Source organism: Arvicola amphibius, chromosome 3 (assembly GCF_903992535.2).
Source record: "Arvicola amphibius chromosome 3, mArvAmp1.2, whole genome shotgun sequence".
Classification (NCBI taxonomy): Eukaryota; Metazoa; Chordata; class Mammalia; order Rodentia; family Cricetidae; genus Arvicola; species Arvicola amphibius.
In genome coordinates, this window is record NC_052049.1 from 165,312,656 (window position 1) to 165,336,609 (window position 23,954).

Sequence of the window (23,954 nt, forward strand, 5' to 3'; positions counted from 1 at the left end):
ACACAGACATCACATTGCAATCACAGCTACAGTACCATGAAAGGAAAAAAAAAAAACCATCACACTATATTGTTCTTACTTAATAGGACTGGAAAAGTATATTCCAGAAGGATCTAGAAACAAAGATTCTTCCTTTAAAATACAAACAAGGTGGCAGATAAGATTACTTGGTAGATGTAAGTGCTTGCTGCAAAACCTGAGGTTTAATCCCCAGGATCCATAGAAGCCAAAATCTCAACTCTCAAAAGCTATCTTCTGACTTCCACATGTATCTCCATGATGTATGTATGTGCATACGTGCATACACACAAATGTTTAAAAACATAAAACACAAAGAAGGCAATTAGGTATTTTGAGTACCATCATATTTTGGCAAACAGAGGGTTACCGGACATGTCTTCCCATACTGCTTTCTCACTTTGATAGGGCAGTAAACGAATAGAAAGACATCAATGCAGAGTCTTGACAGTCCTGGATTTGAAATGGGCACTACTTAATATTTTCTTTATCCTGTGTTTTAAAATCATTACCGTCCTGATTTTTGTCACATGCTAAAAAGAGAAACACAACCTTATGGAACTGTGAGGTTTGTAAGAAATGATTTATATGAAGCCAACAAAGTGCCTTTGTTAGTCAATACACAGCAATGACCTCAAATCTTTTTACAAAAGAGTTCTGCAGGGTGCAAAGACACATGGAATCCCAGCACTTGGGACACTGAGGCAGGATAATGAATTCATGTCCATCTTGCCTGTATAGCAAGTTCAATACCACACTGAGCTATATAATGAACCCTGTCTCAAAATAAAAGCCACAAATCTTGAAACTATAACCTGGCACTTGATTCTGGATGCTTGTCCCAATCATATTAAAGTCCAAATCCCTTCTCTGGAATCTTAAGCACACACAGTTTTAAGTATGATGAAACTCAAATAGAGCAATGATTGGGCAGCACACTATAAAAGGCCAAACTATTATTATGAACAATAATCAAAAGGGAAGGGAAGGCTGAGGAAAACACCACAAAATAAGCAGATGCACTGGAGTGCTCACCGAAGGTCCAAACCAGCCTCTTTCCAGAGTAGATCCATCAGGCGTAGCATCTGCAGCGTCAGCATGTCCTGCCGCAAATCTAAGGGAAATAAATGCCTCTCAGTTAGATGCACTTGCCATCTTGTGCCCCCACTCGTTAACTCAACATTGGACATTTAGTCAGATTCGCTAAACCCATTACCAAGCACTGAACTTTTCCCTCCAATTTTAATCTTGCCCATATTCACTGCATCCAACAGGCTCCGTGATCAGCATTTCCCATGTCCATGAGTGCTTCTTAGTCTCAGCACTCGTGAGATCAAAAATTTGAAGCCAGCTGCCACTATATAGTGAGATTTTGGGCCAAAATAATAACAAATAATAAAAGTTAAAGAGTACTTTCAGTCGGACATGATGGTATACACTGTAATTTCAGTACTTGGAGGTGGGGAATGTAGCAGAGTTCAAGGCCAACCTGGGTTACATAAAGTTGTCTCTCCTCTCTCTCTGCTTCCCAAAGAGTACTTATGGACAAAATAATATCAAAGTAATAACAAGTTATACTATTTGTATAATCTACTGGAGTAAAATATTTAGCAATACATCATGAGGGCTGGCTATGCGGGCACATTCATGTGATTCCACTCTGGAAAGGCGGAGTCAGGACCACAGGTTTGAGGTCAGTCTTTGCGACAGAATGAAACACTATCATCTCAAGCAACTCGAACCACTTTGAAGAAGTTCTACTAAGAAGTTGCAAGCACATATAAATAAGTTATTTGTTGTGAATCCTTTAAGGACTCTAGTACAGAGATGTTATACCCTCACGAGATGAAGACCTTAGAGCTAATCAGTTGTAGGGCTTCCTTGTGGCTGTGGAGCTTACAGACTATGGCAGCCTTTGGTGTTTCCTTATCACGTCTGGATCATTAGCTTAATCCAAACATGAAACTCTGGCAATGATATGTAACAGGATGCATAAATGTACAGAGATAGCCTTTCCTTTTAAGTTTTTCATCGAAAGATTTAATATTTTTATTTTATATGACAAAATAGGGAGGCTTATTAGTTAACTAATTGAACTGTAGAAGTGATTTCTCAGAAAGAAAGGAGCTAATGTCGTGAGCACTGGCAGTGGCCTCTTGGCTGCTATCACACCGACACACACACCGACACACACACACACACACACACACACACACACACACACCTTTCCAATATGCTGTGAAAATTCCAGGACTTACCATCACCATTTTTAAAGATCACTCCAACCGAGTCCTCTCCAAAACCTCTGCTGCTGTAGACCAGCCACAAGGGCTTCATCTTGGAATCCATGTATTTGCACTTTTCAACACTGAAATCAGCAAGGGGGAATCAACCACTTCAGTACAACAATGTGCATCAGGCATGCAAACCCCTCACCAATTTCTTTCAGAGTCTACACAAGTCACAGTCAGAGAACTTTCTCTGGGTAGGAAAGGAACACTGAGGTCAGTTCTGGCTGGCATATACTGATGCCAATGGATGAAGCGGAAACCTGGCACCTGACCTTTGATTACCTCCAACTGAAATTTCTCCTTGTTTTCTCATACTTCCTTAACTTTTTATGTTTAGTGAGTAAAAGATTAGAATACACTACTGCATTAAAATTAGGATTACAAAACTCTTCATTTTACAAGACATTTCTTATTATGTATGTATATGTACATGTATATGTGTGTAGTACAGAGGCTAGAATCTTACTTATGTGTGTATATGTACATCTGTATAGTACATAGGCTAGAATCTTACTTATGTGTGTATATGTACATCTGTATAGTACATAGGCTAGAATCTTACTTATGTGTGTATATGTACATCTGTATAGTACAGAGGCTAGAATCTTACTTATGTGTGTATATGTACATATATGTGCTCAGTATAGAGGCTAGAAGAGGGTGTCGGGTCCCCTGGAGCTGGAGTTACACGCTATTGTAAGCCATCTGACATGACTGACAGGAACCAAACCCTGGTCCTCTGCAAGAGCAGCAAGGGCTCTTAAATGCTGAGCCACATCTCAAGCCTGGATTTTTTTATTTCACAACGAGGATTCAATTCTGAATACTGCTGTTGACACAAATTAGAACTTTCCACTTCTATATGAATGAAAAGATGGGAAATAGTTTAGAGATTCATTTAAATCTTGTTTTAAAATAGGAAGTCAGTTAATAATGTGTCATGATTTCCAACATTTTGCTCATACAGGATTTTCAGTTCTTAAAAATGGGTATGTCCAGAAATATCTTAAATAAATATGTCCAGAAACGGTGGCACATGCCCGTGTTACCTGCACTCAGCAGGCAAGAGGATTATGTGTTCAAAGTCAGCCTGGGCTACACAAAGAGTTTAAAGCTAGCCTGGGCTAGCTTTATAAGACCAGGTATTAAAACTAACTTAGGCTGGAGATATGGCTCAGTGGTTAAGAGCATATACTCTTGGAGAGGACTCAAGTTCAGTTCCTAGCACCCAAGTCAGGCAGGCAGCTTATAACAGCCTGTAACTCAAGCTCTAGGGGATTCAATGCCTCTGGCCACTGTGAACACTGAATTCACCCCCACAATTAAAAATAATAAAATCGGTTTTTAAAGCTGGCTTGTGTATGTTCCTATACACAACTGAAATTATGTATAATTGAAAGAAATTAATTCACAATATTACTAATCCCACAGATAAATCTAGCTAGTAGCTCTACAGCCTCATGAATATAAACACGGTCTCCAAAGACTCTTGAGATTTTCCTTCCCTAGTTACATTGGACGACCTTGGGTTAACAGCCAGTCCCACCAGTTCCCCAACATAGCGACTCAGAAATCTTCTGCATTGCTACGCTCGTAGGCTCCTCACTGTGCAGAGACGGCCACTTACTAGAGTTCTGAGAGGATGACACACGGATTCAGAGGCGACTGAAGGTCAGAGAGGGCCTCCCGGTAAGCGTTCTGCTTTAAACAAGTGTGCATAGCCTCCTTTCCTTTAGCTCTGTTGAGCTTCACGGCATTCAATTTGATTAAGCTATTTAAAGTTTTTAACTTATTGAGTGCTTCAACCTGAAAAATAAGGTTCCCCACCCCGAAAATTCATATAGGGTTAAAAATAATATATTATACACTCACATTTATCAGTAGCTCTAACCAAACACACATACACAATCCTTCATTTAAGAAGAATTTCACACACAGTAAGTTACTATCATTTACTGGCCAAGGTATCACTTTTAAGTCCTTTATTAAATGATATCTTATAAATTTGAGACAGTGAGCAGGCACAGACTGGGTATTTTCAGACAGGTGTGAAACTGTATTCAACTTTACAGTTCACTGAGTAAGGGAATCTGAAATATCTAATCTGAACCACTCCATCTGGTCTACGCAATGGCATGGGGTTGGGTGGGGGCTATATACAGATGTAACCTGCTGGCCCTGGTACTGAAACCTTACTGCCTACTCCCATGTCCTTGTTTTTCTGTTGTTGTTTTAGACATAGCCTTTTATGTAGCTCAGGCTACTCAGCCTGTCTAGGGCTAGAATTAAAGATATGTGCTACCATGCCTGGCAAAGCCCATCGTCATGTGCCTGGAATCTCCGCCTGTTGTCTTTCTACTGCCAGGACAAGAACAGATCATGATTCAAGGTATTTGTTATCCAAGATGAAACTGCTTGCTTTTAAGTTGGGTGCAGTGGTGCATACCTTTAATTCCAGCACTTGGGGGTTGAGGTTAGGGACAAACACAGGTTGATCTCTGAGTCTGAGGCCAGCCTGGTCTACAAAATGGGTTCCATGACAGCCAGGTCCCTACAGAGTAACTCTGTCTCCGCCTCCACAAATTGCTTTTATTTTTAAGATTTGTTTTATTTTTATTAAATGTGTATATGTGCACGTGCCTGAGTATATGTACCATGTATATGGAGGTGCCCACTGAGGCAAGAAAAGGATGCCAGATCCCCTGGAACTGAAATTATAGGTGGTTGTGAACTGCCTGACATGGGGGCTGGGAACTGAACCTGGGTCCTCTATAAAAACAAGTGATTTTAGCCACTGAGTCATCATCTAGCCCTAGAATCTGGGATAACTCTGGCTAACAAAACTTAAGCCAAAATAAACATTATACTCGTAGTGTAGTAATGGCCAACTAGATCAAAAACATTATTCATAAAAGTCACTTTGGCCAAGCATGATAGTGTATGCCTTTAATTACTGTGTATGTAGTGGTGATGAGGGGGCGGGGAAATGGTTAAGGCAGAGGGACCTCTGTGAGTTCAAGGCCAGCCTGGTCTACATAGTGCATTTCAAGTGAGCCAAGGATACAGTGAGACCCTGTCTCAATCAATCAAACAAGGAAACAAACACTCACTGTAGTCAGTTCTGACCATGAACACATATGACCCTAATACTCAGGAAGCAGAGGCAGAAGAACAGCTAATCTGGTTTACACAGCAAGTTCCTAGCCAGACAGGGCAATTATAAAGATCCTACTATCCCCACAGAAGTTCCTGTTATTACTTAATAACTGAGGGTCCATTCATATTATATTATATAAAACTCATAAGAACATAGTAAGTTCCATTCACATTGTATTATATAAAACAATTAAGACACAATAATCATAGCCAATCAAAAACCAGAAGAAATGTTTCATATATCCTTAAAACTAGAAACAACAAATAATAGCAAACACGTATAGAGAAAAACATAAACTATATGAGGCAAATATAATATACACTGGTTTGAAATCCCATTATCAGAAAATCCATTTTGCATCACGTTTTCATTTTAAAACTTTGAACTTTGCTTCCATGCAAAACCATTACGACTATGAAAGGATGTGGATGCAGTTCCTACACGTGGGAAAACAGCACGCAGTTTCCCAAGAGAAGCTGAGACCTCGCTCATAGAAAACTAAGATGGGTTTATGTAACTTGACGATAAAATCAAGATGGCTGGTGCTTGCCAAGTTAGCCATCTGTCAAAACCACAGACACTCCATGTTTCAACAGACTCGGGCTGTACAAACACGGGTGACAAGGTAACCAGATGAAAACTGGTCTATGAAACCAGAACTTTCTGAACTATTTCAAATTAGGATTTCTTCCATGTTGTACAGTTGGTAACTGCTATGCCCCATTGATAATTGTGTTGATATTCATTGCCTGGAATAGTATCCGAAAATATCGTAATATTTCAACAATTGTCATTTTATAACTTTATAGTGATAGTGGGCTGGCACAATAGCTTAGTAGATCTGCCAAACCTGGAGATCTGAGTTCAATTCCCAGGACTGCCTGAAGGAGAAAACAACCTCAACAAGCTATCCTCTGACTTCCACATGCCATGTGGCAAGCCTGCACCCCCACCCATCATAGAAAGGGCACAGAGTCTTTCTCTTAGAATTCATCAGTCATAGAAACAGTAAAGGCTGGGCCAGGTGGTACAAGTCTGTAATCACTTTTACTCAGGAAGCTAAAAAGTGAGACTGTGTCAAAATAGAATTTTTGTTTTTAAATAGAAAATACAGGGTGGGTCAAGGTGGAGACTGGGCCTGAAGAGATGGCTCAGTGTTTAAGTGTGTTTACAGAGGATTGGAGTTTTTTATAACTCATAGTGGACAGCTTACAACCACCTTTAACTCCAGCTCTAGAGGATCTGATGCCACCTTCCAGCCTCTGTATCTGTACCTGTGCGACCACACACCCACACACACCCACACACCCACACCCACACACACACACACTCTAAAAAAAGGAAAAATTGGGATGCGGCTACAACTTAGCAATAGAGTGTACACCTATGACACAAGAGGAAGAGGGGAGGGGCTGATTACATATGCCTTGTTAGAAGTTGTACTAAATGTTCCAGAGAATGAAGATAATATGCAGTGTGATTGGAATCAATGAGCAAGAGAAGAGAGTGGTCAGATGAGGTCAAACAGGTAGGAACCAAGTGGGACCTTGGGAGAAAATCTGGATTTTCAGTGTTATGAAAAATTACTGTAGGGATTTAAAGAGGAAAATAATATGATTGGAAATAAAGATCACTTATCAGAGGCTTGCAGGGGAGGGAAGGTGCAAAGGGCAGGGTTGGAATTAAGGGTGAATGGAGGAAGGGGAAAAGGTGGTCACACAAGGATGGCCACCATAAACACTGGGTTTTGAACTGCAGGGATTAATCTCATGTTGTGAATAAATGTTAGCTATTACTAACATACCCAGTGGGCTTTCCAAAAGGTATAGCCATCTCCTAAAAGCCTATGGAAACTTGTTTAGCGAGGCAAAAGAGCTAGAAATGGTGACACATTCTTGTAATCTCAGCATTTGGGGCAGGGGAATGAGGCAGAAGGATCATGAGTTCAAGGGCAGCCTGGACTTTACGTACATACTGGTGAATTATCAGGAGCATAAAAAGACAGCATACTTAAAGCAGTATAAACAGTATGATTCTTGGTAACTATTTAGTAACTTAACAGTAATATCAACAATACCTCTTGACATATCAGAATTTTAGGCATGAACATATAGTTCGAAATGGTAACAAGGATTCTGAATTACAGAATCATGGTACCTGTGGGCTTACACCTCAATAATCTCAGTCTGAAAAACCAGTCAAAGACTGGCTCCCTTGTGTTCATCATGAAATATGTATAGACCATTAAAATTTTAGGCATCTTATTAATATATAAAATATGAGAAACCTGGCTAATTGTGTTCCATTTGTTATTTATTTATGCTTTAATTCTAAGCTTGTTGAAAATTCCTTTCTTGACAGGCTTTTCTAAAACTCGTGATGAAGGCTGGGAAGTAGTTCAGTGGTAGACTGCTTGTCTATCAAGCACAAAGCCTTGAGCCCAGTCCCTAGCAGAGCGTAAATTAAGACACAGCACCATGCGACAGCAGGGATTCCAGGACTCAAAAGTCTAGGGGCAGGGGGATCTCCTGGCCGTGGTCTTCCTCAACTAGATAGTGAGCTCAAGGCCAGCCTGGGCATTACGAGACTCGGTCCTTTCCCATAAAGTATTGATCAGGTTAACTGACTGAACGGGCAATGAAATATGTAGTCAGAGAAATAGCATTTGATAAGCTCAATTGATCACTGTGCACAAAACTGAATAAACAGAAGCTCATACCTGCTTGGAAAGCACTTTCATGTGCCCTACGCTTCCTCGACAGTACGCTTCAAGGATGACCCCAAACTGGACAGACACAGCGGGAATGTGCACTTCTGACCTGCAGAAAGGCAATATTCAGTTGGTTTATTTATCAAACACTTTAGACCATGGAAAAGGAACACTGTCTTCTTTATTCTACCATGAAATACTCATCCCAAGCAGGTAGGGAGCTGCTCCCAAGCACTTAATAGTAAGATATCACACCCTAATGTATTAAGGGTTATGACTTAGACATTCTGAGTGTTTAGTAGTTAATTCTGTAATTCTGAAATTCTGTTAATTCTAAAAACCAACATTTCCATGTTTTACTTGATCTGCCTTATGAAAGGAAAAAGAAATGTAACTTAGGAATTTAGAGAGAATGGGGCAGAAAAAGAAGTCTATTTGGCTGGAGTCAGTAAGACTGATGCCACGATTAGCCGTTAGCCAGTTCTCTCCTCTCTTCCTGTTGTTGCTGAGTGTGCATGACAGGGGTTCAAGACACAGGGGACATATGGAGGTCAGAGGACAACCGTGATTACATGGGTGAGGCACAGCCACGGGGGGCACGCGGATATCTGAGGACAACTGTGATGACGTCAGTGGGGCACAGCGACAGGGGGCATGCTAGGTCAGAGGACAACCGTGATGACATCAGTGGGGCACAGCCACAGGGGGCACGCAGAGGTCAGAGGGCAATTGTGGAGAGTTGGTCTTCCTCCTTTACATGGGTTCTAGGGATTGAACTCAGGCCGCCAAGCTTGCCCAGCAAAAACCAAGTTCATCTTGCTGGCTCTAGTTTTCTCTTCTCACTTAAAGAATGGTGTAAAGCTGAGTGGTGGCACACGCCTTTAATCCCAGCACTCGGGAGGCAGAGGCAGGCGGATCTCTGAGTTCGAGGCCAGCCTGGTCTACAGAGCAATTTCCAGGACAGCCAGGGTTATACAGAGAAACCCCATCTTAAAAAACAAAACAAAACAAAACAAAGCAATAACAAAAGAATGCTGACAATTTATAAAAAAAAAGAAGGAATAATTATTTTGTCGTTCTCTGTAGGGTTCAAAATAGTACTGACTTGGATGAGAAGACAAATTATAAATAAGAAAAGAAATCTACCAACAAGGAAGCCACTTCAGGGGAAATACACTAAAATTAATACCAAAGTATTATAGAGCTCATACTTTCTTAGGAAAGCTTAGCCAAAGAGGAAGGCATTTTTTTTCTGATAAACTTAAGCTTCAATGGTGAAGTACAAATGAGGAGGGAAAAAAGGAGAATCCACGACTCTCATGGTCAAACAAAGGAGTAACTTTAGTTTTTATTCCTGATTTTACTGCTGCTTGATTAGTGAGACGGGCGCATGTGCATCTGAAAATGACATAGTCAATATAATAAAGTCACTGACTAGGGATGTAGCTCAATGGTAGAACACTGGCTAAACATTTGCCAGACCCTGTGTTCAAGTCCCAGCACTGCAAAGTTAAACAGATACACAAATATGGGCTGGAGAGATGGCTCAGAGGTTAAGCATCTGTAGTGCTCTTGCAGAGGACCTAAGTCCAGTTCTCAAGATGCATAGTGATGGCTAACAAAAGCCTCTAACTCTAGCTTCAGGTGGATCCTAGGCCTCTGGCCCCTGTAGCCATCTGTACTCCATGTAAAAAGACATGTAAACAAACACAGTGTAAAATACATGAATAAAATTGCTACTGCGTTAGTAAAACTTTGGCTTTACTTAGTAACAGCAGTGATAATAATACAAGTCATAAACTGGAGTTGGAGAAATGACTTGTAGTTAAGAGCACTGGCTGCTCTTCCAGAGGACACAGGGGGCATTCCCAGCACTCTACATGGTAGCTCACTATTGTCTATAACTCTATTTCCAGGGTACCCAATGCCTGCTGTGGGATAATGCTTTTGTACACTGTAAAGATTTGTTACTCATACTGGTTAAACAAAACTCTAATTGGCCAGAACCCAGGCACGACGTATAGGTGGGGAGACCAGACTAAGAGAATTCTGGGAAGAGGAAAGGCAGAGATGCAGTCACCAGCCAGACATAGAGGAAGCAAGATAAGAATGCCTCACTGAGCACATAGCCAAACATAGATAAGAATTATAGGTTAAGTTGTAAGAGATAATAATAAGTCTTTGGAGGTTTTGCTTTCGTTTCCACAGGAAATGGGATGCTGTGGATTCATTCTGGATTAAGAAAAATAAAGTTTGAGCAAGGAACATCCCCTAAAAAAATTTCTGGTAGGAGCAGATGGCCCAGATGATCCAACATCTCAGAGGACCTCTGCTGCAGTTTCGTCTGAGTTCTGCATCCAGAACAGCTTCAAGACTGCTGGCTGAGATGATCAAGCCTCACTGGATACTCCAGTCAGGACTTGACCATAATCCTAAATTTTCTTTGGGTCTCCAGAAGATCATCAGTGTCCCCAATCAGCAGGAAGTAGCCTAGAAAACTATGCCTACATCCCCCTCCCTTGCCCAAAGGATTATGAATGTTTGCCTTTGTTTAGAGTGTTGGTTACAAGATGTTATGGATAATGATCAGGAAAAAAAGCTATACAAAGGAGATTAGTTTCTGGGTTTTTATTTTGAAAAGAAAAAAAGGGGAAATGCTGTGGGATAATGTTCTTGTGCACTGTAAAGATAAGTCACTCATATTGGTCTAATAAAATGCTGATTGGACAAAAGCCCAAGTATATATACATGTGGGGTGACCAGACTAGGAGAATTCTGGGAAGAGGTAAGGCAGAGTCAGTCACCAGCCAGACTGAGGCAAGATAAGAATGCCTCACTGAGGAAAGGTACCACACCAATTGGCTAAACATTTAAGTGTAAGAGCTAGTTAATAGTAAGCCTGAGTAATAGGCCAAACAGTTTATAATTAACATAAGCTTCTGTGGTTTTCTGGGGGGGGGGACTGAAAGGCTGCAGAACTAGGTGGGACAGAAACTTCCATCTACAAATGCCCTCTTCTGACCACTACAAGTACCAGACATACAAGTATGTCTATACATGCAGGCAAAGCACCCATACGCATAAAATTTAAAAGTATATATTATCCACAAATTTCTGAAAGGAATAGAACAGCATATAGCTAACACATATTAAGACAATTAGTTCATTTTTTAAGAAAGAGCTCATGAAGTTGGAAGGGAAAAGTGACTGAGGGACAGAAGAATTGGGGGGAGGGATGGAGTAGATTAGATCAAAACACATATGCAAGTATAAGTATTAAATATTTTAAATGGAAAATGAATATATCAGTTATGGGTTTTAGTTAAAATCCAGAAAGGATCATGGGATAGTTGCCTGATTGACTTTCCCAAATGGCAAAAGTAGATTCTGGGTATGAAAGAAGAAGACACCAAAACAGAGCAAAGTTACATGTGGAGTGGAGACCACGTAGCCTCTGGCGGTCCCACTGAATGCCTTACATCACACTGGATCAGGTATTAAAGCACACCAAGGTCTCAGACTGAAATATGAAAGACTCACCTAAGGTGCCAAAACAGGAACTGCCCAATCCTTCGATTATCAAGTGCTCTTTCTAGCAGGAATCTAGAGAGGGCACAATCAAGAAAAGGCTCGTATTTCAAAACTTGCACCAACTGTAGAAGATACTGAGAGAGCTCTTCATCACTGAAAGAAACAAAGGGGAGAGAAACTCAGCCACTGGTGACAGAAAAAGACACTACCAAACCCATATGCTAACTGGTAACAACACATGAGACTTCTGAGCCAGGCTAGTCATATGTTTACACTCGCTGCACCACACTGGATGCTGACCAAAAGATGAAGATTTCAGATGCGGGAGGGGGTGAGCAGCATCAAAGAACAGATGCATGGAATATGTACATATACATACATATGTATGTACAGTAGCTATGGAGCCAGTCCTGGAATTCGCTCTGTAGACCAGCCTGGCCTCGAACTCACAGAGATCTGCCTATCTCTGCCTCCCGAGTGCTGGGATTAAAGATGTGGGCCATCATCGCCTGGCACATGGAACATTCTTATCAAACCTCATAAGTTGTTACAACTGATGATTTACAAATATAGCCAGCCAGGAGTAACACCCATGCCCTCAAATAGCTACTTGAACATAATTCTTTATTTCTATTGTACGTGAGACATGTATGTGTGGCGTGTGTGCCAGTGTTCATGTGCGGGTCAGAGGACAACATGGTGGAGCAAATTCTCTCGTTCTCCTTCTACATGGTTATTCAGGACATGAGGCTTCGACCAAACAGTTTCACTTCCTGAGCTACTAACCCACAGGTCCCTGAGAACAACTCTGATCTCCCTAACACATTTTGCATTTAGTCAAACAAGTATTTTTAAAATGAAAGCTTTAATGATTTATTTTTTTCTTTGCTATCATGTGGTTTTAAGTAATTCATTCCTTTACATCAGTAAACTAAAATCTTGATATAAAACAGACTGAAGAACAAGGAAATGAATGCACCTTTAGGCAGAGATTATAACGATTCACTTCATAACACATTATTATTAAAAGACTGAATATACTCTGGTCAGTGGCCTCTGCCATCACAGGCAAGCCCAGCCATTCAGGAGGTCAGAATACCCAGTCCTTTTACTATACACAGCGCTTCCCAACAACTAGCTACAAAAATGGGTAGCTGAGATGAAACTGGGGCCAAACCACAGCATTAAATGAGAAACAGAGCTCAGAGCACTAGCATTCACCAGAGGGAGGGGTCAGAATTGGTCACATGGGGCAACACAACTATTTCAGTATCTCCCTCCAAAACTGAACACTTAACCCAAATCGCAAAGTGTTTTCGTCAGGCCTCCAGTGCAAACACAGGTAGACAAAGCAACTGGGGGCTTCATTTTTAAAACTTCCTAAACATCAATCTTAATTGATTAATTAATTAATTATGATGATCCATGTCCACTTATAAAAACTAATAGCTAGTATTAAAAACAGAAGTATAAGCCAGGTGGTGGTTATGCATGCCATTAATTTCATCAGTCAGGAGGCAGAGGCAGGCAGAACTCTGAGTTCGAGGCCAGTCTGGGCTGCAGAGAGAGTTCTGGGACAGCCAGGGCTACACAGAGTCTCAGAAATCACCCCATAATAAACTATAAAGAAAGAAAAAGAAGAAGAAGAAAAAAACTACAAACAGAAGCATAAAGATGGAAGGCTGCTTCCCTTATATATCTGGTTTTGCTTCTCAGACCACTTTAGAGAGTTTACATAGGTCCTTCTGCCCACCAAACTATTTAAACAGATCAAAGCGAGAAGGGACCACTGACAGGCCTGGGGACGGGGGATCAGTCTGAGATTGAAAACGCTAGTCTGGGCTACAATGAGTTCAAGGGCAGCCAGAGAGACCCTTTCTGAAAATAAACAAATACTCCTCCATTGCAAAATACTAACCCTTTTCATATGGGGTGAGTAATAGACTACTGTGAAGGAAAGAGGCAACACTGTTATGGCTGCTCACTGTAAAAAAGCTGGCCTATGGGGTGGCCTGGAGCAGACATTAGTAAACTAAGGAAGGTTTCAGAACTCTTTTCTATAGTAAATGGGAAGTGAGGCTTACTGTACCTAAACTGTTTGTGCAGGGCCAGCAGAGGGCACTACATGACTTGGCCACCACAGCTCAAACAAGCTTCCTTTGGCCCTTACCTGTCCTATGCCACATTCAAAGAGCCACCCTCTTTCTTACCCACCCAGGTAATTCCGTGCCCCAGGTTGGTCCCATAAAGAGATACCTCATCTGTCGCAGGCAGCCCACAGCATATTCCCGGACGTACTGATCTGGATAGTTGAAATCCAGGAGCTCCAGTGCTTCCCTGGGGGGCAGTTTGGGCCAAATCTGCAGGAGTGCCTGAAGCTGTTTAAAGTTAAAACTGGGTCAGAAGTTTGGCGGACAAAAGTACTGCATCTTCCTGGCATACGGGAGACAGTGAGTCAAAAGAAGGAAAACTTAACTACTGATACCTCAAACGTCTTGGCAGAGGCAGACTAACAAAGGTTGGTTTTGTTTCTGAAACATTCTATATACATATGTTTAAAAGGTTCCTATGTGCTTAATGAACAGAGTAAGACACTTCAGATGTAGATTCTACAACCATTAGCCATGATATAATTTAAGGACAAAAGAAGAAGACAGAAACAACCAAGAAGCATGTAAAGGTGAAGCTCACGTATAAACCTAAGCTAGGGCTCAATCTAGCCGGAGACTTAGACTAAGGAGGGCGTTAATAGCTCAAAATAAAATTACAAATATCACTTTTAATATCTCTCACTTTTAATATCTCTCTCTCTCTCTCTCTCTCTCTCTCTCTCTCTCTCTCTCTCTCTCTCTCTCTCTCTCTCTCTCTCTCTTTTTCCTTGTTTGATTGCTTGAGGCAGGGTTTCAGGTTTGTAGACCCTGGCTGTCCTGGAATTTCCCCTGTAGACCAGACTAGCCTAGAACTCAGAGGCAGTCTATCTCTGACTCCCAAGTGCTGGAATTAAAGGCATACACATGTACTATCAAGCCCTGCTAGTTTTAAATGAATTTTTAAAGAATCTATTACTTTACAGAATCTTTTATTATTAATCAGAACACAATTGAGTTCTTCAAATCAGAATAAATATAAGTAATTCATGAGAACTAAATAATGGCTACTTTCTTTTTTAATGGGTAATAAATCTTATTCACAAATGCCAACTGGACATCAGACAACCAAGACTCCTGGGCAAGAGCTGGACCTACACGTGGAAAATGTATAGTTGTGGCTACACCTGAGTCTTCTGGAGAGGACTCTGAGCTGCCTTGGCCATGGCTCTGTGCAATGTAGAGCCTTCTTCCAGTGGGTATGATACATTTACAGGGCACAGTCTCATGGGGACAGACATCTGGGAAGAAAGCTGATTCAGAGGGTGAGTAGGGAAAAGAGTTTGATTTCTGCCTTGCAAAGCTCAGTGCTTAGCAAAGTCTTTCTCTTTAGTATTCGCTATCTCTTGTTGGGTGTTCTTGAGTATCCTGCACCACTGACAGCAATTTACTGGGTAAGATCAGTACTAGAGAGCTCCGTCTCTTAAACTGCAGTGGTGAAAGGATGCCCTTGAGCTGGCTGCTTATCTCAAAAGCAACTCAGCCAGGCGTGGTGGTGCACGGCTTTACCCAACACTCGGAGGCACAGGCAGGTGGATATCAGTGAGCTTGAGGCCAGGGTGTGGAAGTTCTAGGCCAGCCAGGGCTATATAGTAAGACAATAAAACCACTTGAGATCCTATGATAAAATGATGGAGGATTCCCATTGGCTAATAAAGAAACTGCCTGGCCCATTTGATTGGCCAGCCCTTAGGTGGGCGGAGTAGACAGAACAGGAAGAAGGAAGTGAGGTAGATGGCTCAGTCAGATGCTACACCTCTCCTAAGTTAGACAGACTGCCATGCCTCTGCTCAGGGAGCCAGATGCGATGGAGCAAGCCACCAGGTCAGACATGCTGAATCTTCCCCGGTAAGACACCACTCATGGTGTTACAAAGATTATTAGATATGGGTTAGTCAAGATGTGAGTAAGAGGCTGAAAATAATGGGCCAGGCAGTATTTAAATGAATACAATTTGTGTGTTGTTATTTTGGGTTTTAAGCTAGCCGGTGGCTGGGAGCCGGGTGGCGGGAAGCCGGCCCACAGCTCCTCACTACAATAAAACTGGTAGAAGGTACCCAGGACTGACTACACCCCTTTGATAGATGTCTCTTAAACTACTATTGTAATTGTTGTTAACATTGGGCATGGTCACCCCACCAGATTCCAGGATCCCTGAAGTCTTCAAAGTTTCTGGATGGTACATAGAATAAGTAAGCATTTAAAACCTCAAAAATAGCTCAAGCAGGGAATCACCCAAAAAGCTAGGTATTATGGTGCACATTTACAATTCTAGCACTTAAGGGCTGAGACAGGGGGATTGAAAATTTGAGAGCGGCCACAGTTACAAAATGAGAATCTATCTTTAAAAAGCTGGGAGGCGGTGGTGCATGCCTTTAATTCCAGCACTCAGGAGGCATAGGAATGTAGATCTCAGAGTTTGAGGTCAGCCTGGTGACAGAGTGAGTGACAGCCAGAGCTACACACAAAAACCTGTCTCAAAAAAGCAAAACACCCTCCCCCAAAAAACACAAAAAACAACAAAAACAAAACAAAACAAAAAGAAAATAGAAAATTTATCCAACAAATGGAAATCTCCTGTGGAAAGACACTTCACACAAAATCAACCAGTATATGAATATACACACAAACACACACAAAAAGCTGAAGAAAGGGTTTGTTGTTCTTGTTCTATGTGGGAAGGAAAGTGGGGGGAGCGTGGAGAGGAAGGGATGCGGAGGGGGAAAAAGTGGAGGGAGGGAAGGATTTTCTGTTACCTGAGCAACATCTTCAAGTTTATTCCACTTGATTGACAGGAGTAGTTTTGGCAGTGACTGTGGGAAATTTTCTCGGCAGTCTTGCCGTAGAGTCCAAATAAGATCCATTTCATTCTCACACAGCTGAGACAGGGGGTCCCTGTCCAAGATTTCTTTCAGTACAGCAAGGAATTTTTTTCCACCACGACTCTTAAGAAAGTAAAATAGTTATTATTTAACTATGCAAGCCACAGGCAACCATTCAGCAAATTTATATGCAATGAGTTTATAATTTTGAGCTTTACCAACTGAAACAAAAACTGAAATTCTGTACAGAGATTAAAATACATTCTTTTAAAAAGTTTGCATTGCTCAATATTAACTTTATGAGTCACATAAAAAAAGTTCTCCTTTTTTGTTTTTAAAACCAAGAGCAAACACTAGATGGCACTATTGCTTTTAGGTTAAATTCATCTTATTTAACATAGCTTATCGTATAAATTCACTATTATTTGAGTGGAATTTCTTCTTTAAGCCCTCCTCCCCTGCGCACACACACTCAGGTGCCACCGTATGGGTCCTGGGGATCTAACTTAGATTGTTAGACTTTTATCCACTGAGACATTTCACCATTTGTGATTTCTACCAACCCCCTCCCTAACCTACCCCAAACACAAGATAACCCAAACATATAAGAAGTGAAGTAAAAGCACTAAATAGAGAACTTCTTGCTTGTGCCTTGGTTTAAAGGCATAAAAATTTCTATACAGCAGGAACCCTGTGATCATAAAACAAAACAACAGAGAAAACTCTCTGTGTCTTAGAATGCCAACTCAGTGCTAGAGCCCTGGCCCAGCGTGCACAGGCCTCTGATCCGACACAACAAAAATGAAGAAGTTGAATTTCACGGTGATGGTGTAAACACAGCATTGAGGAGGTCTTGGCAGAAGGATTCAAAGTGCAAGACAACATAGGCTGATCCTGATCAAACAGCAACAACAATCAACACCTGCCACATGTGAATTGCAGAGCTGCAATCCCAGCACTTAGGAGATAGAGGCAGGAGATGCAAGGCATCTTCAGCTACACACACGTGTCTAAAACTGGGGATGGAGTGTCAACATGAATCTCACGGGAACCCTACGGTGAGAGAAGGAAGGTACGAGGAGAGGACAGTGCTGCCGGCCACGCATGCCCCCTCCTGTTTATGCTGAGACAGAAACTGTCAGTGCTGAAGAGTAAAAGTGCTCAGTCCCGGGACCCACCCGGTCCCTGAATGCTTGGGGACCTTACAGGTAGCAGACTTCATCCTGAAGGCACAGTACAGTGAACAGGCAGACAACCAGAGTTTAAAACATAGGAACAGGGAAACCAAGAATCCACACAACCGAGGAAACACCCAAAATAAATAAATAGTTAGATAGATGATAGATCAATTGATAGATAAATGAATAATAAGTAGTAGTAGTTCAGAATGGATGAGCTGAGAAGGTTGCTCAACCGGGGTGGTGGGGTGCATCCTGTGCAAGCACAAAGACCTGCACCTGTGTGAAAGCCAGACCTAGCATGCATCTGTAACCCCATCCATGAAGAAGCCAGAGCAGGTGGCTTCTGGAAGCTTGCTTAGTCAGTCTAGACACCATCTCACACAGACTGAACTCTGTAGGAAGCAATAAGTCTTAAACAACGTCTCCACTTTGTTCTATAGAAGAATGCCCTTACTGAAGATGCTTAAAATCTGTAACTTAGTAATGAAGGAAGAGACTATGAGACTGAAGTTCAGTCCAGTACTGTTTTGTTTGTTTATTGTTGTTTGTTCTGGTACCTTCTATATCGCCTCTATTTCCCAATTGCCAGATTACAGGCATGCATTGTCATGCAAGGCTTCAACAGTCACACAGCTTTGCTCCTAACACATCAATGAGTGAAGCAGGAACACTGAGCATTCAAGGCCAGTCTGAAGACACAGTAACACTATCTGGCCAAAGCCCCCCATCCCTTTACTTTCCTTTAGTACTGGCACCTCTTACTCTTAGCCAAGAACACGGCAGTCTGGTAAGAGACCATGTTGTCCAGCCTCACTTATGGCCTAGTCATGTGTCCAGGGTCTAACCCAGGAGGTGTGAGCAATATACATATTAACAATAGCCTCAGAATAAATTATGTGATATATGGGCTAGATATAGATGGCTCAACCATTAAATGTTAAGCTCAAAAAACAACAAGAAAATAATATTAACAATAGCCTCAAAATAAATTATATGGACTCTAGTCTTGCTTCTGTAATATAGTTAAAAAGGAAGCGGGGACAGAAATAGTAAATCATAAAACAGAAATGGTATTTTCAACTTGGCAGAGTTCTCAGGGAGAAGACCCAGGTCCCCCATTGTAAAGATAATCCATACTATACTGGCTTTGCTACATGAAAGAATGGCCTCCTAAGTTAGCTAAATGATGCTAAGACAATGCTGGAAATCTATGAGGTTTAACAGCATCCACTGTGGGCCACTAACCCTGAACTTGTGCAGAATAGGGTTTACCATTCACATGCAAGTCACCAAAAACTGAGCTACATTTTGCCGGCACTGGACGTGAGACTGCTTTGGAGTTGTGTCCCCGTACATTCATTACGGTGGATGAGGTCAGTCCTCATACTGCACACAGTCTGCAGGAAGGACCAGATGAGCCCGATACTTACTGACACATTAGCACTGTCGCCGCTGGCAATCTCGGCTGCCTTCTCAATGATCTGTTTTAAAATAATAATAATAATAATAAAGGTTAAATTTTGGCTCTGATATTTGTAAAATTTTCAATATTAATGACTACTCTGCATGTGAATGACAATGACTAGAGGCTGCACACACTTGGCACTTCTAGCCTCTATAAATGGGAACAAATTTTAAAAATAAGACAACAAAAACCCAGTGTTTCCCAAAGTGCTTCAAACCCTTGATAATGAGAAAGAACGGTGTCACTGAAGAGACTGTGGCCCTCTCAGACTGTAAACAAGAGTTACTAAGGTAGCGGCTGCAGCGATGGCTCAGTGGCTAAGAGTACTTGCTATTAACTTGGATTTGGTTCCCAGCACCCACGTGGTGGCTCACAGTCATCTGTCACCACAGTTTCTCTTTTGGCTTCCCTGGGGACTGCAGGCCTATAGTACACAAAAATATGTGTGTAGGCAAACACTATACACATAAAATAAAAACAATCTAAAACAATTTTTAAAACAGTTACTAAGGTAGAATAGGTAAGCCTTATCATTATATTTGGTTTTTCAAAATCAACAGCTATCAAGGGAGAGGTGTATGCAGGTCAAGAGTCATGCATAAGGTCCCAAACAACAGCAAAAGTCTCACAATCCACTGAGGAGTGGTGGTGCATGCCTCTGCTCTGCATCAGGATGCTGAGGCAGGGGGATAGCAAGTCTGAGCCCGGTCCAGGATACACAGTAGGGATGTTCTGGGATAAAAAGGAGATGGAAATAAACAAAACACAGGCACTAAAGAGGAAGGCTAGGCTTGCTGGAGGTATAGCTCAGTAGTAGAGCGTTTCCTAACATCTGGGTTTGGTCCCCAGCACTGCCATTGCAAATAATGCAGCAGTAAAGGACAACCAGCCTACAGGCCGCAAGCCCAGAGAACTGAGACAACAAAGAGGACCCTAAGAGACAGGCATGGCTCTGCCTAAGAAGGAGAAAAAGACAAGATCACCTGACTAAATTGGGAATATGGAGGGCAGCGGGGAGGGTGGAAGGGGCGAGGAGAGGAAGGAAGGGGAGTAAGAAAAAATGAATAGCTCAATAAAAACAATAAAAAATAATGTAGCAGTAATGACATGGTAGAAGTTGAGAAGTATTTCTCAGTTCCCTCAGTTTACAGGAACTTACTGACTCCAGGAAAGGAGGAGAGAATCAGAAGTTCCATGTTGTTATTGAGCTCTACAGTCCTAAGTAGGTGACCTATGAAATCATGTGTTAAACGTGGTGACTTGCAGCCTGTTCCAAATGGCGTTTTCTAAGATCAGGTAAGAGTATAGTCACTAAAATTAAGCAAGAGTCAATCACTGACTTATACAAGAGACAGGTGATTGCCAGTGGCAGCCTAAGTAACAACACAGCGCCGGGAGATTTGTCTTTTACATCCCTTAACTATTTAGTGAGCATCACAAACAACTCACTGAGGCAGAAGGGCAGATCAAGGTCTGCCAGGCAACTTTGTAAGACCCTAGTGCAAAAGAAATTTTAAATGGAGGCCAGGCAGAAATACCTGGTGAGGCCCGGACTTTTCAATGGAGGACTTGCCCAGCATGCAGAAGGCCCAAGGATCTACCCCTTATCCCAGGGAAAAAGAACCAAAAAACCAAACCAATCCAAAACCTCTTCATGTACTTAGCAGGCTGAGGCATGGGAACTGAGATGATTATGTAAGAATGAAAGTAGCAATAGTGAAACTACACATCTAAAGAAATTTGACTTCTCTAAAATTAGATAAATGCAAAAATATTTTCATAGCATGCTAGACTTGAAAAATACCTTAAGAAGCATCTAAGTTGATGCCCAATAAACTGCAACAGGTCAATGAACATACACCATAGCCGGTAACAGTCACCAGATGAGATAATGGGATACAGCACATGGAGCAGTGGCTTATGGACCACGACTTCCTATCTAAGGAAATCTACAGATACCACAGAAATGTAAGATGAATCAAAATGTAGTTTCCCCCTACTCAGTATGTATTAAAATGGAAAGTTCTTAACATATTCAGCAGTTGTTTTAAGAAGCACAACTTTTAATTTGGCTTTAAATTACCAATCAGAACAGTATTTTAATCTTATTTTTAAATTCACTTACTTTACAGTGCTGGCCCTTGAACCTGGACTCTGCACATGCTTGCAAGCAACTCTACCACTGAGCTGTGTCCACAGCTTTTTTTTTTTGCTCATGTTTTTGAGAAAAAGTCACTTTATAAGCAACCCAGGTTGATTTGCAATCCCCCTGCCTCGGTGTCACCACTGCTGGATGATAGGCATGAAGCACCATGCTGGGCAGAAAAACCAAAGACCTTGTAACGATAACCTGGCTCTTGGGTGGATACAATTCACTTAAAGTACAAATGAAGAAAGCAACATTGAATTACATAATTAAATTTGCATAATATTCTAAAATCCATCTCTGGGATTGAGTATATAGCTTAAAGTATATAGTCTGAGTTATGCTTAGCATTTGTGAGGCACTAAGGTCCAGTATCAGCACCTCCCCAACAGTTTCAGTACATACAGGTCTTCTATACACTTCTGGTAGTGCTCTGTATTAAAATGGAGTTTGTGAGTGGATTTACGTAGATACTATTTAGAACTTTAAAAGTAGCTTTTCCTCATTTGGATCAAGAAATTCTGGTGTATGTTTTGGGGATTTGCCCAAGATTTCTATATTAAAAGCAATACTAATCATACTTAAAAGAGTAATGTCAAACCTGATAATCAAAACATATTAGAGGGGGTTGGAGAGGTGGCTCAGTGGTTAGGAGCACTTGTTGCTCTTCCAGAGAACCCAAGTTCAGTTCCCAGCACCCATATGGTGGCTCACATCAGTCTGTAATGCCAGTTTCAGGGGATCTGATGTCCTCTTCTGACTTCCGTGAGCATCAAGCACACACAAAATGTACATTCATATGTAAAATCAAAATACTCATACAGATGAAATAAAAAATAAAATCAAAAGAACATTACAGAGGGCTGGGGGTGCTACTCAGTGGTTAAGGACTTGCATCAAAGACCTGGGTTCAACTTTCAGTAGGGGGTTGGAGAGAGAAAGTGCAGGACAGCTCAGCTTTTTTTTTTTTTTTAAAGAATGTTTCAGTTCTGTTTTCAGCCACCAGTAAACAGTCTCATTTCAAAAACAGTATACTAAGGACATAATTTGAAATTGAAACCCTCCTACAGAGTCTCCTGAAGTCATCCCCAGGCATGGCACCTTAAACCTGTAGTCCTGACTCTGTGAGGGCGGAGACAAGAAGACTTGTCGTGGACGCAGGGCCAAGCATGGACTACACAGCGAGTTCCAGCTCACGCTGGCTAGAGTGAGACGCTGCTCTCAAAGTCCTGATGACAGTAACACTCAGCATGAACCATCTCTTCTTTCATTCTATCTCTTCTCTCTGAATCAATATGCCAGGCGTGTTTCACAGAACACATTACATAGAATTCTACGTGAATACACCTAAGAGGCTCTTGAAATCAGAAAAGAACTCAGAACAATTCAACCCCTCTTTATAAACACAGCCCCTGAACTCCAGACACCGTGTTTCACTTGGTCAGAGATGAGCCGGAACCAACTGCTGTACTGCACAGCCTTCAACTGGATCAGAGTCAACGTATGGAGAGTTTTCAAAGAACATGGACCGAACATTCATATCCAGGAATAATCAATTCCTTCATCATGGTGGACTTTCAGTTAGCTTACCTTATCGAAAGGAGGGTAATAATAAGGCTGCTTTTTATTATCTGGGAACTTAATATGCAAGGCAGTTGCATTTTCAGCATATGGGTTCGTCTGCACCGTGCCCATGGGATTTAGCATCTCTTCCAGCTCATCTAAAACATGCAGATAATTTGAATTTGTGAGAAAAAAATTTTTGAAACTTTAAAAAACAAAAGTCTGGTCAGGTGGTGGAGGCGTACACCTTTAATCCTAACATTCGAGAGGCAGAGGTAGGTAAATCTGTCAGGTCAAGGCCAGCCTGATCTACTGAGTGAGTTCCAAAACAGTCAGGGCTACACGGAAAAACCCTGTCTCAAAAAAATAATAATAATAAAACTAAAATGAAGTATAGTTATTAAACAAACAAAAAAACAATAATGAAAGTCTAGAACTGATTTTCTTTCACAAAAATGTCCTAAATGTTGTGTCACCTAAGAAAAGTTAGCAAATTGAATCAGGAGGCCTTTAGGCATATTTGAAGGACTTCGTTTATCTTGGCCATCAAGCTTAGTTTACCTGGGAAACACAGCCTTTCACTGTTTGCTAACTAACTGTGCAGGGTGCTCATTCACCAGGACGACTATGAGCAATTAAGCTGGTTACAGAAGACACTGTTACCTAGGAGGTTTCCGTAACACAGACAAAAATAAAATGTTTAAAATAAGAACGCATTTTAAATAAAAAAAATACACTCACAAACTTGTCTGTAGCAAAATACTCATTGCACGTCAATTAGAATAAATAACAGATGGAAATGGGTATGCCTTTAAAACAAGGATTCAGAAGGCAGAGGCAGATGGATCTCTGTGAGTTTGAGCCCAGCCTGGTCTACAGAGTGAGTTACAAAGAGATACTGTCTCAAATACAAAACAAAACAA

General features: G+C 41.4%; 1 protein-coding gene across 2 annotated transcripts in view; it reads right to left on the bottom strand.

Annotated features, from left to right (window-relative positions):
* Pik3cb (phosphatidylinositol-4,5-bisphosphate 3-kinase catalytic subunit beta) overlaps window positions 1-23,954 on the bottom strand; it is a 108,357-nt gene that overhangs the window by 11,602 nt on the left and 72,801 nt on the right. For both annotated transcript variants that reach the window (XM_038324013.1, XM_038324012.1), the window contains exons 11-19: window positions 23,059-23,189; window positions 19,288-19,338; window positions 16,611-16,799; window positions 13,964-14,085; window positions 11,717-11,860; window positions 8,186-8,285; window positions 3,937-4,115; window positions 2,277-2,386; window positions 1,054-1,132 (exon numbers count right to left, since the gene is read on the bottom strand). In XM_038324013.1, coding sequence (XP_038179941.1) covers window positions 1,054-1,132; window positions 2,277-2,386; window positions 3,937-4,115; window positions 8,186-8,285; window positions 11,717-11,860; window positions 13,964-14,085; window positions 16,611-16,799; window positions 19,288-19,338; window positions 23,059-23,189 — 1,105 coding nt within the window. The remainder of the gene's footprint in view (window positions 1-1,053; window positions 1,133-2,276; window positions 2,387-3,936; window positions 4,116-8,185; window positions 8,286-11,716; window positions 11,861-13,963; window positions 14,086-16,610; window positions 16,800-19,287; window positions 19,339-23,058; window positions 23,190-23,954) is intronic.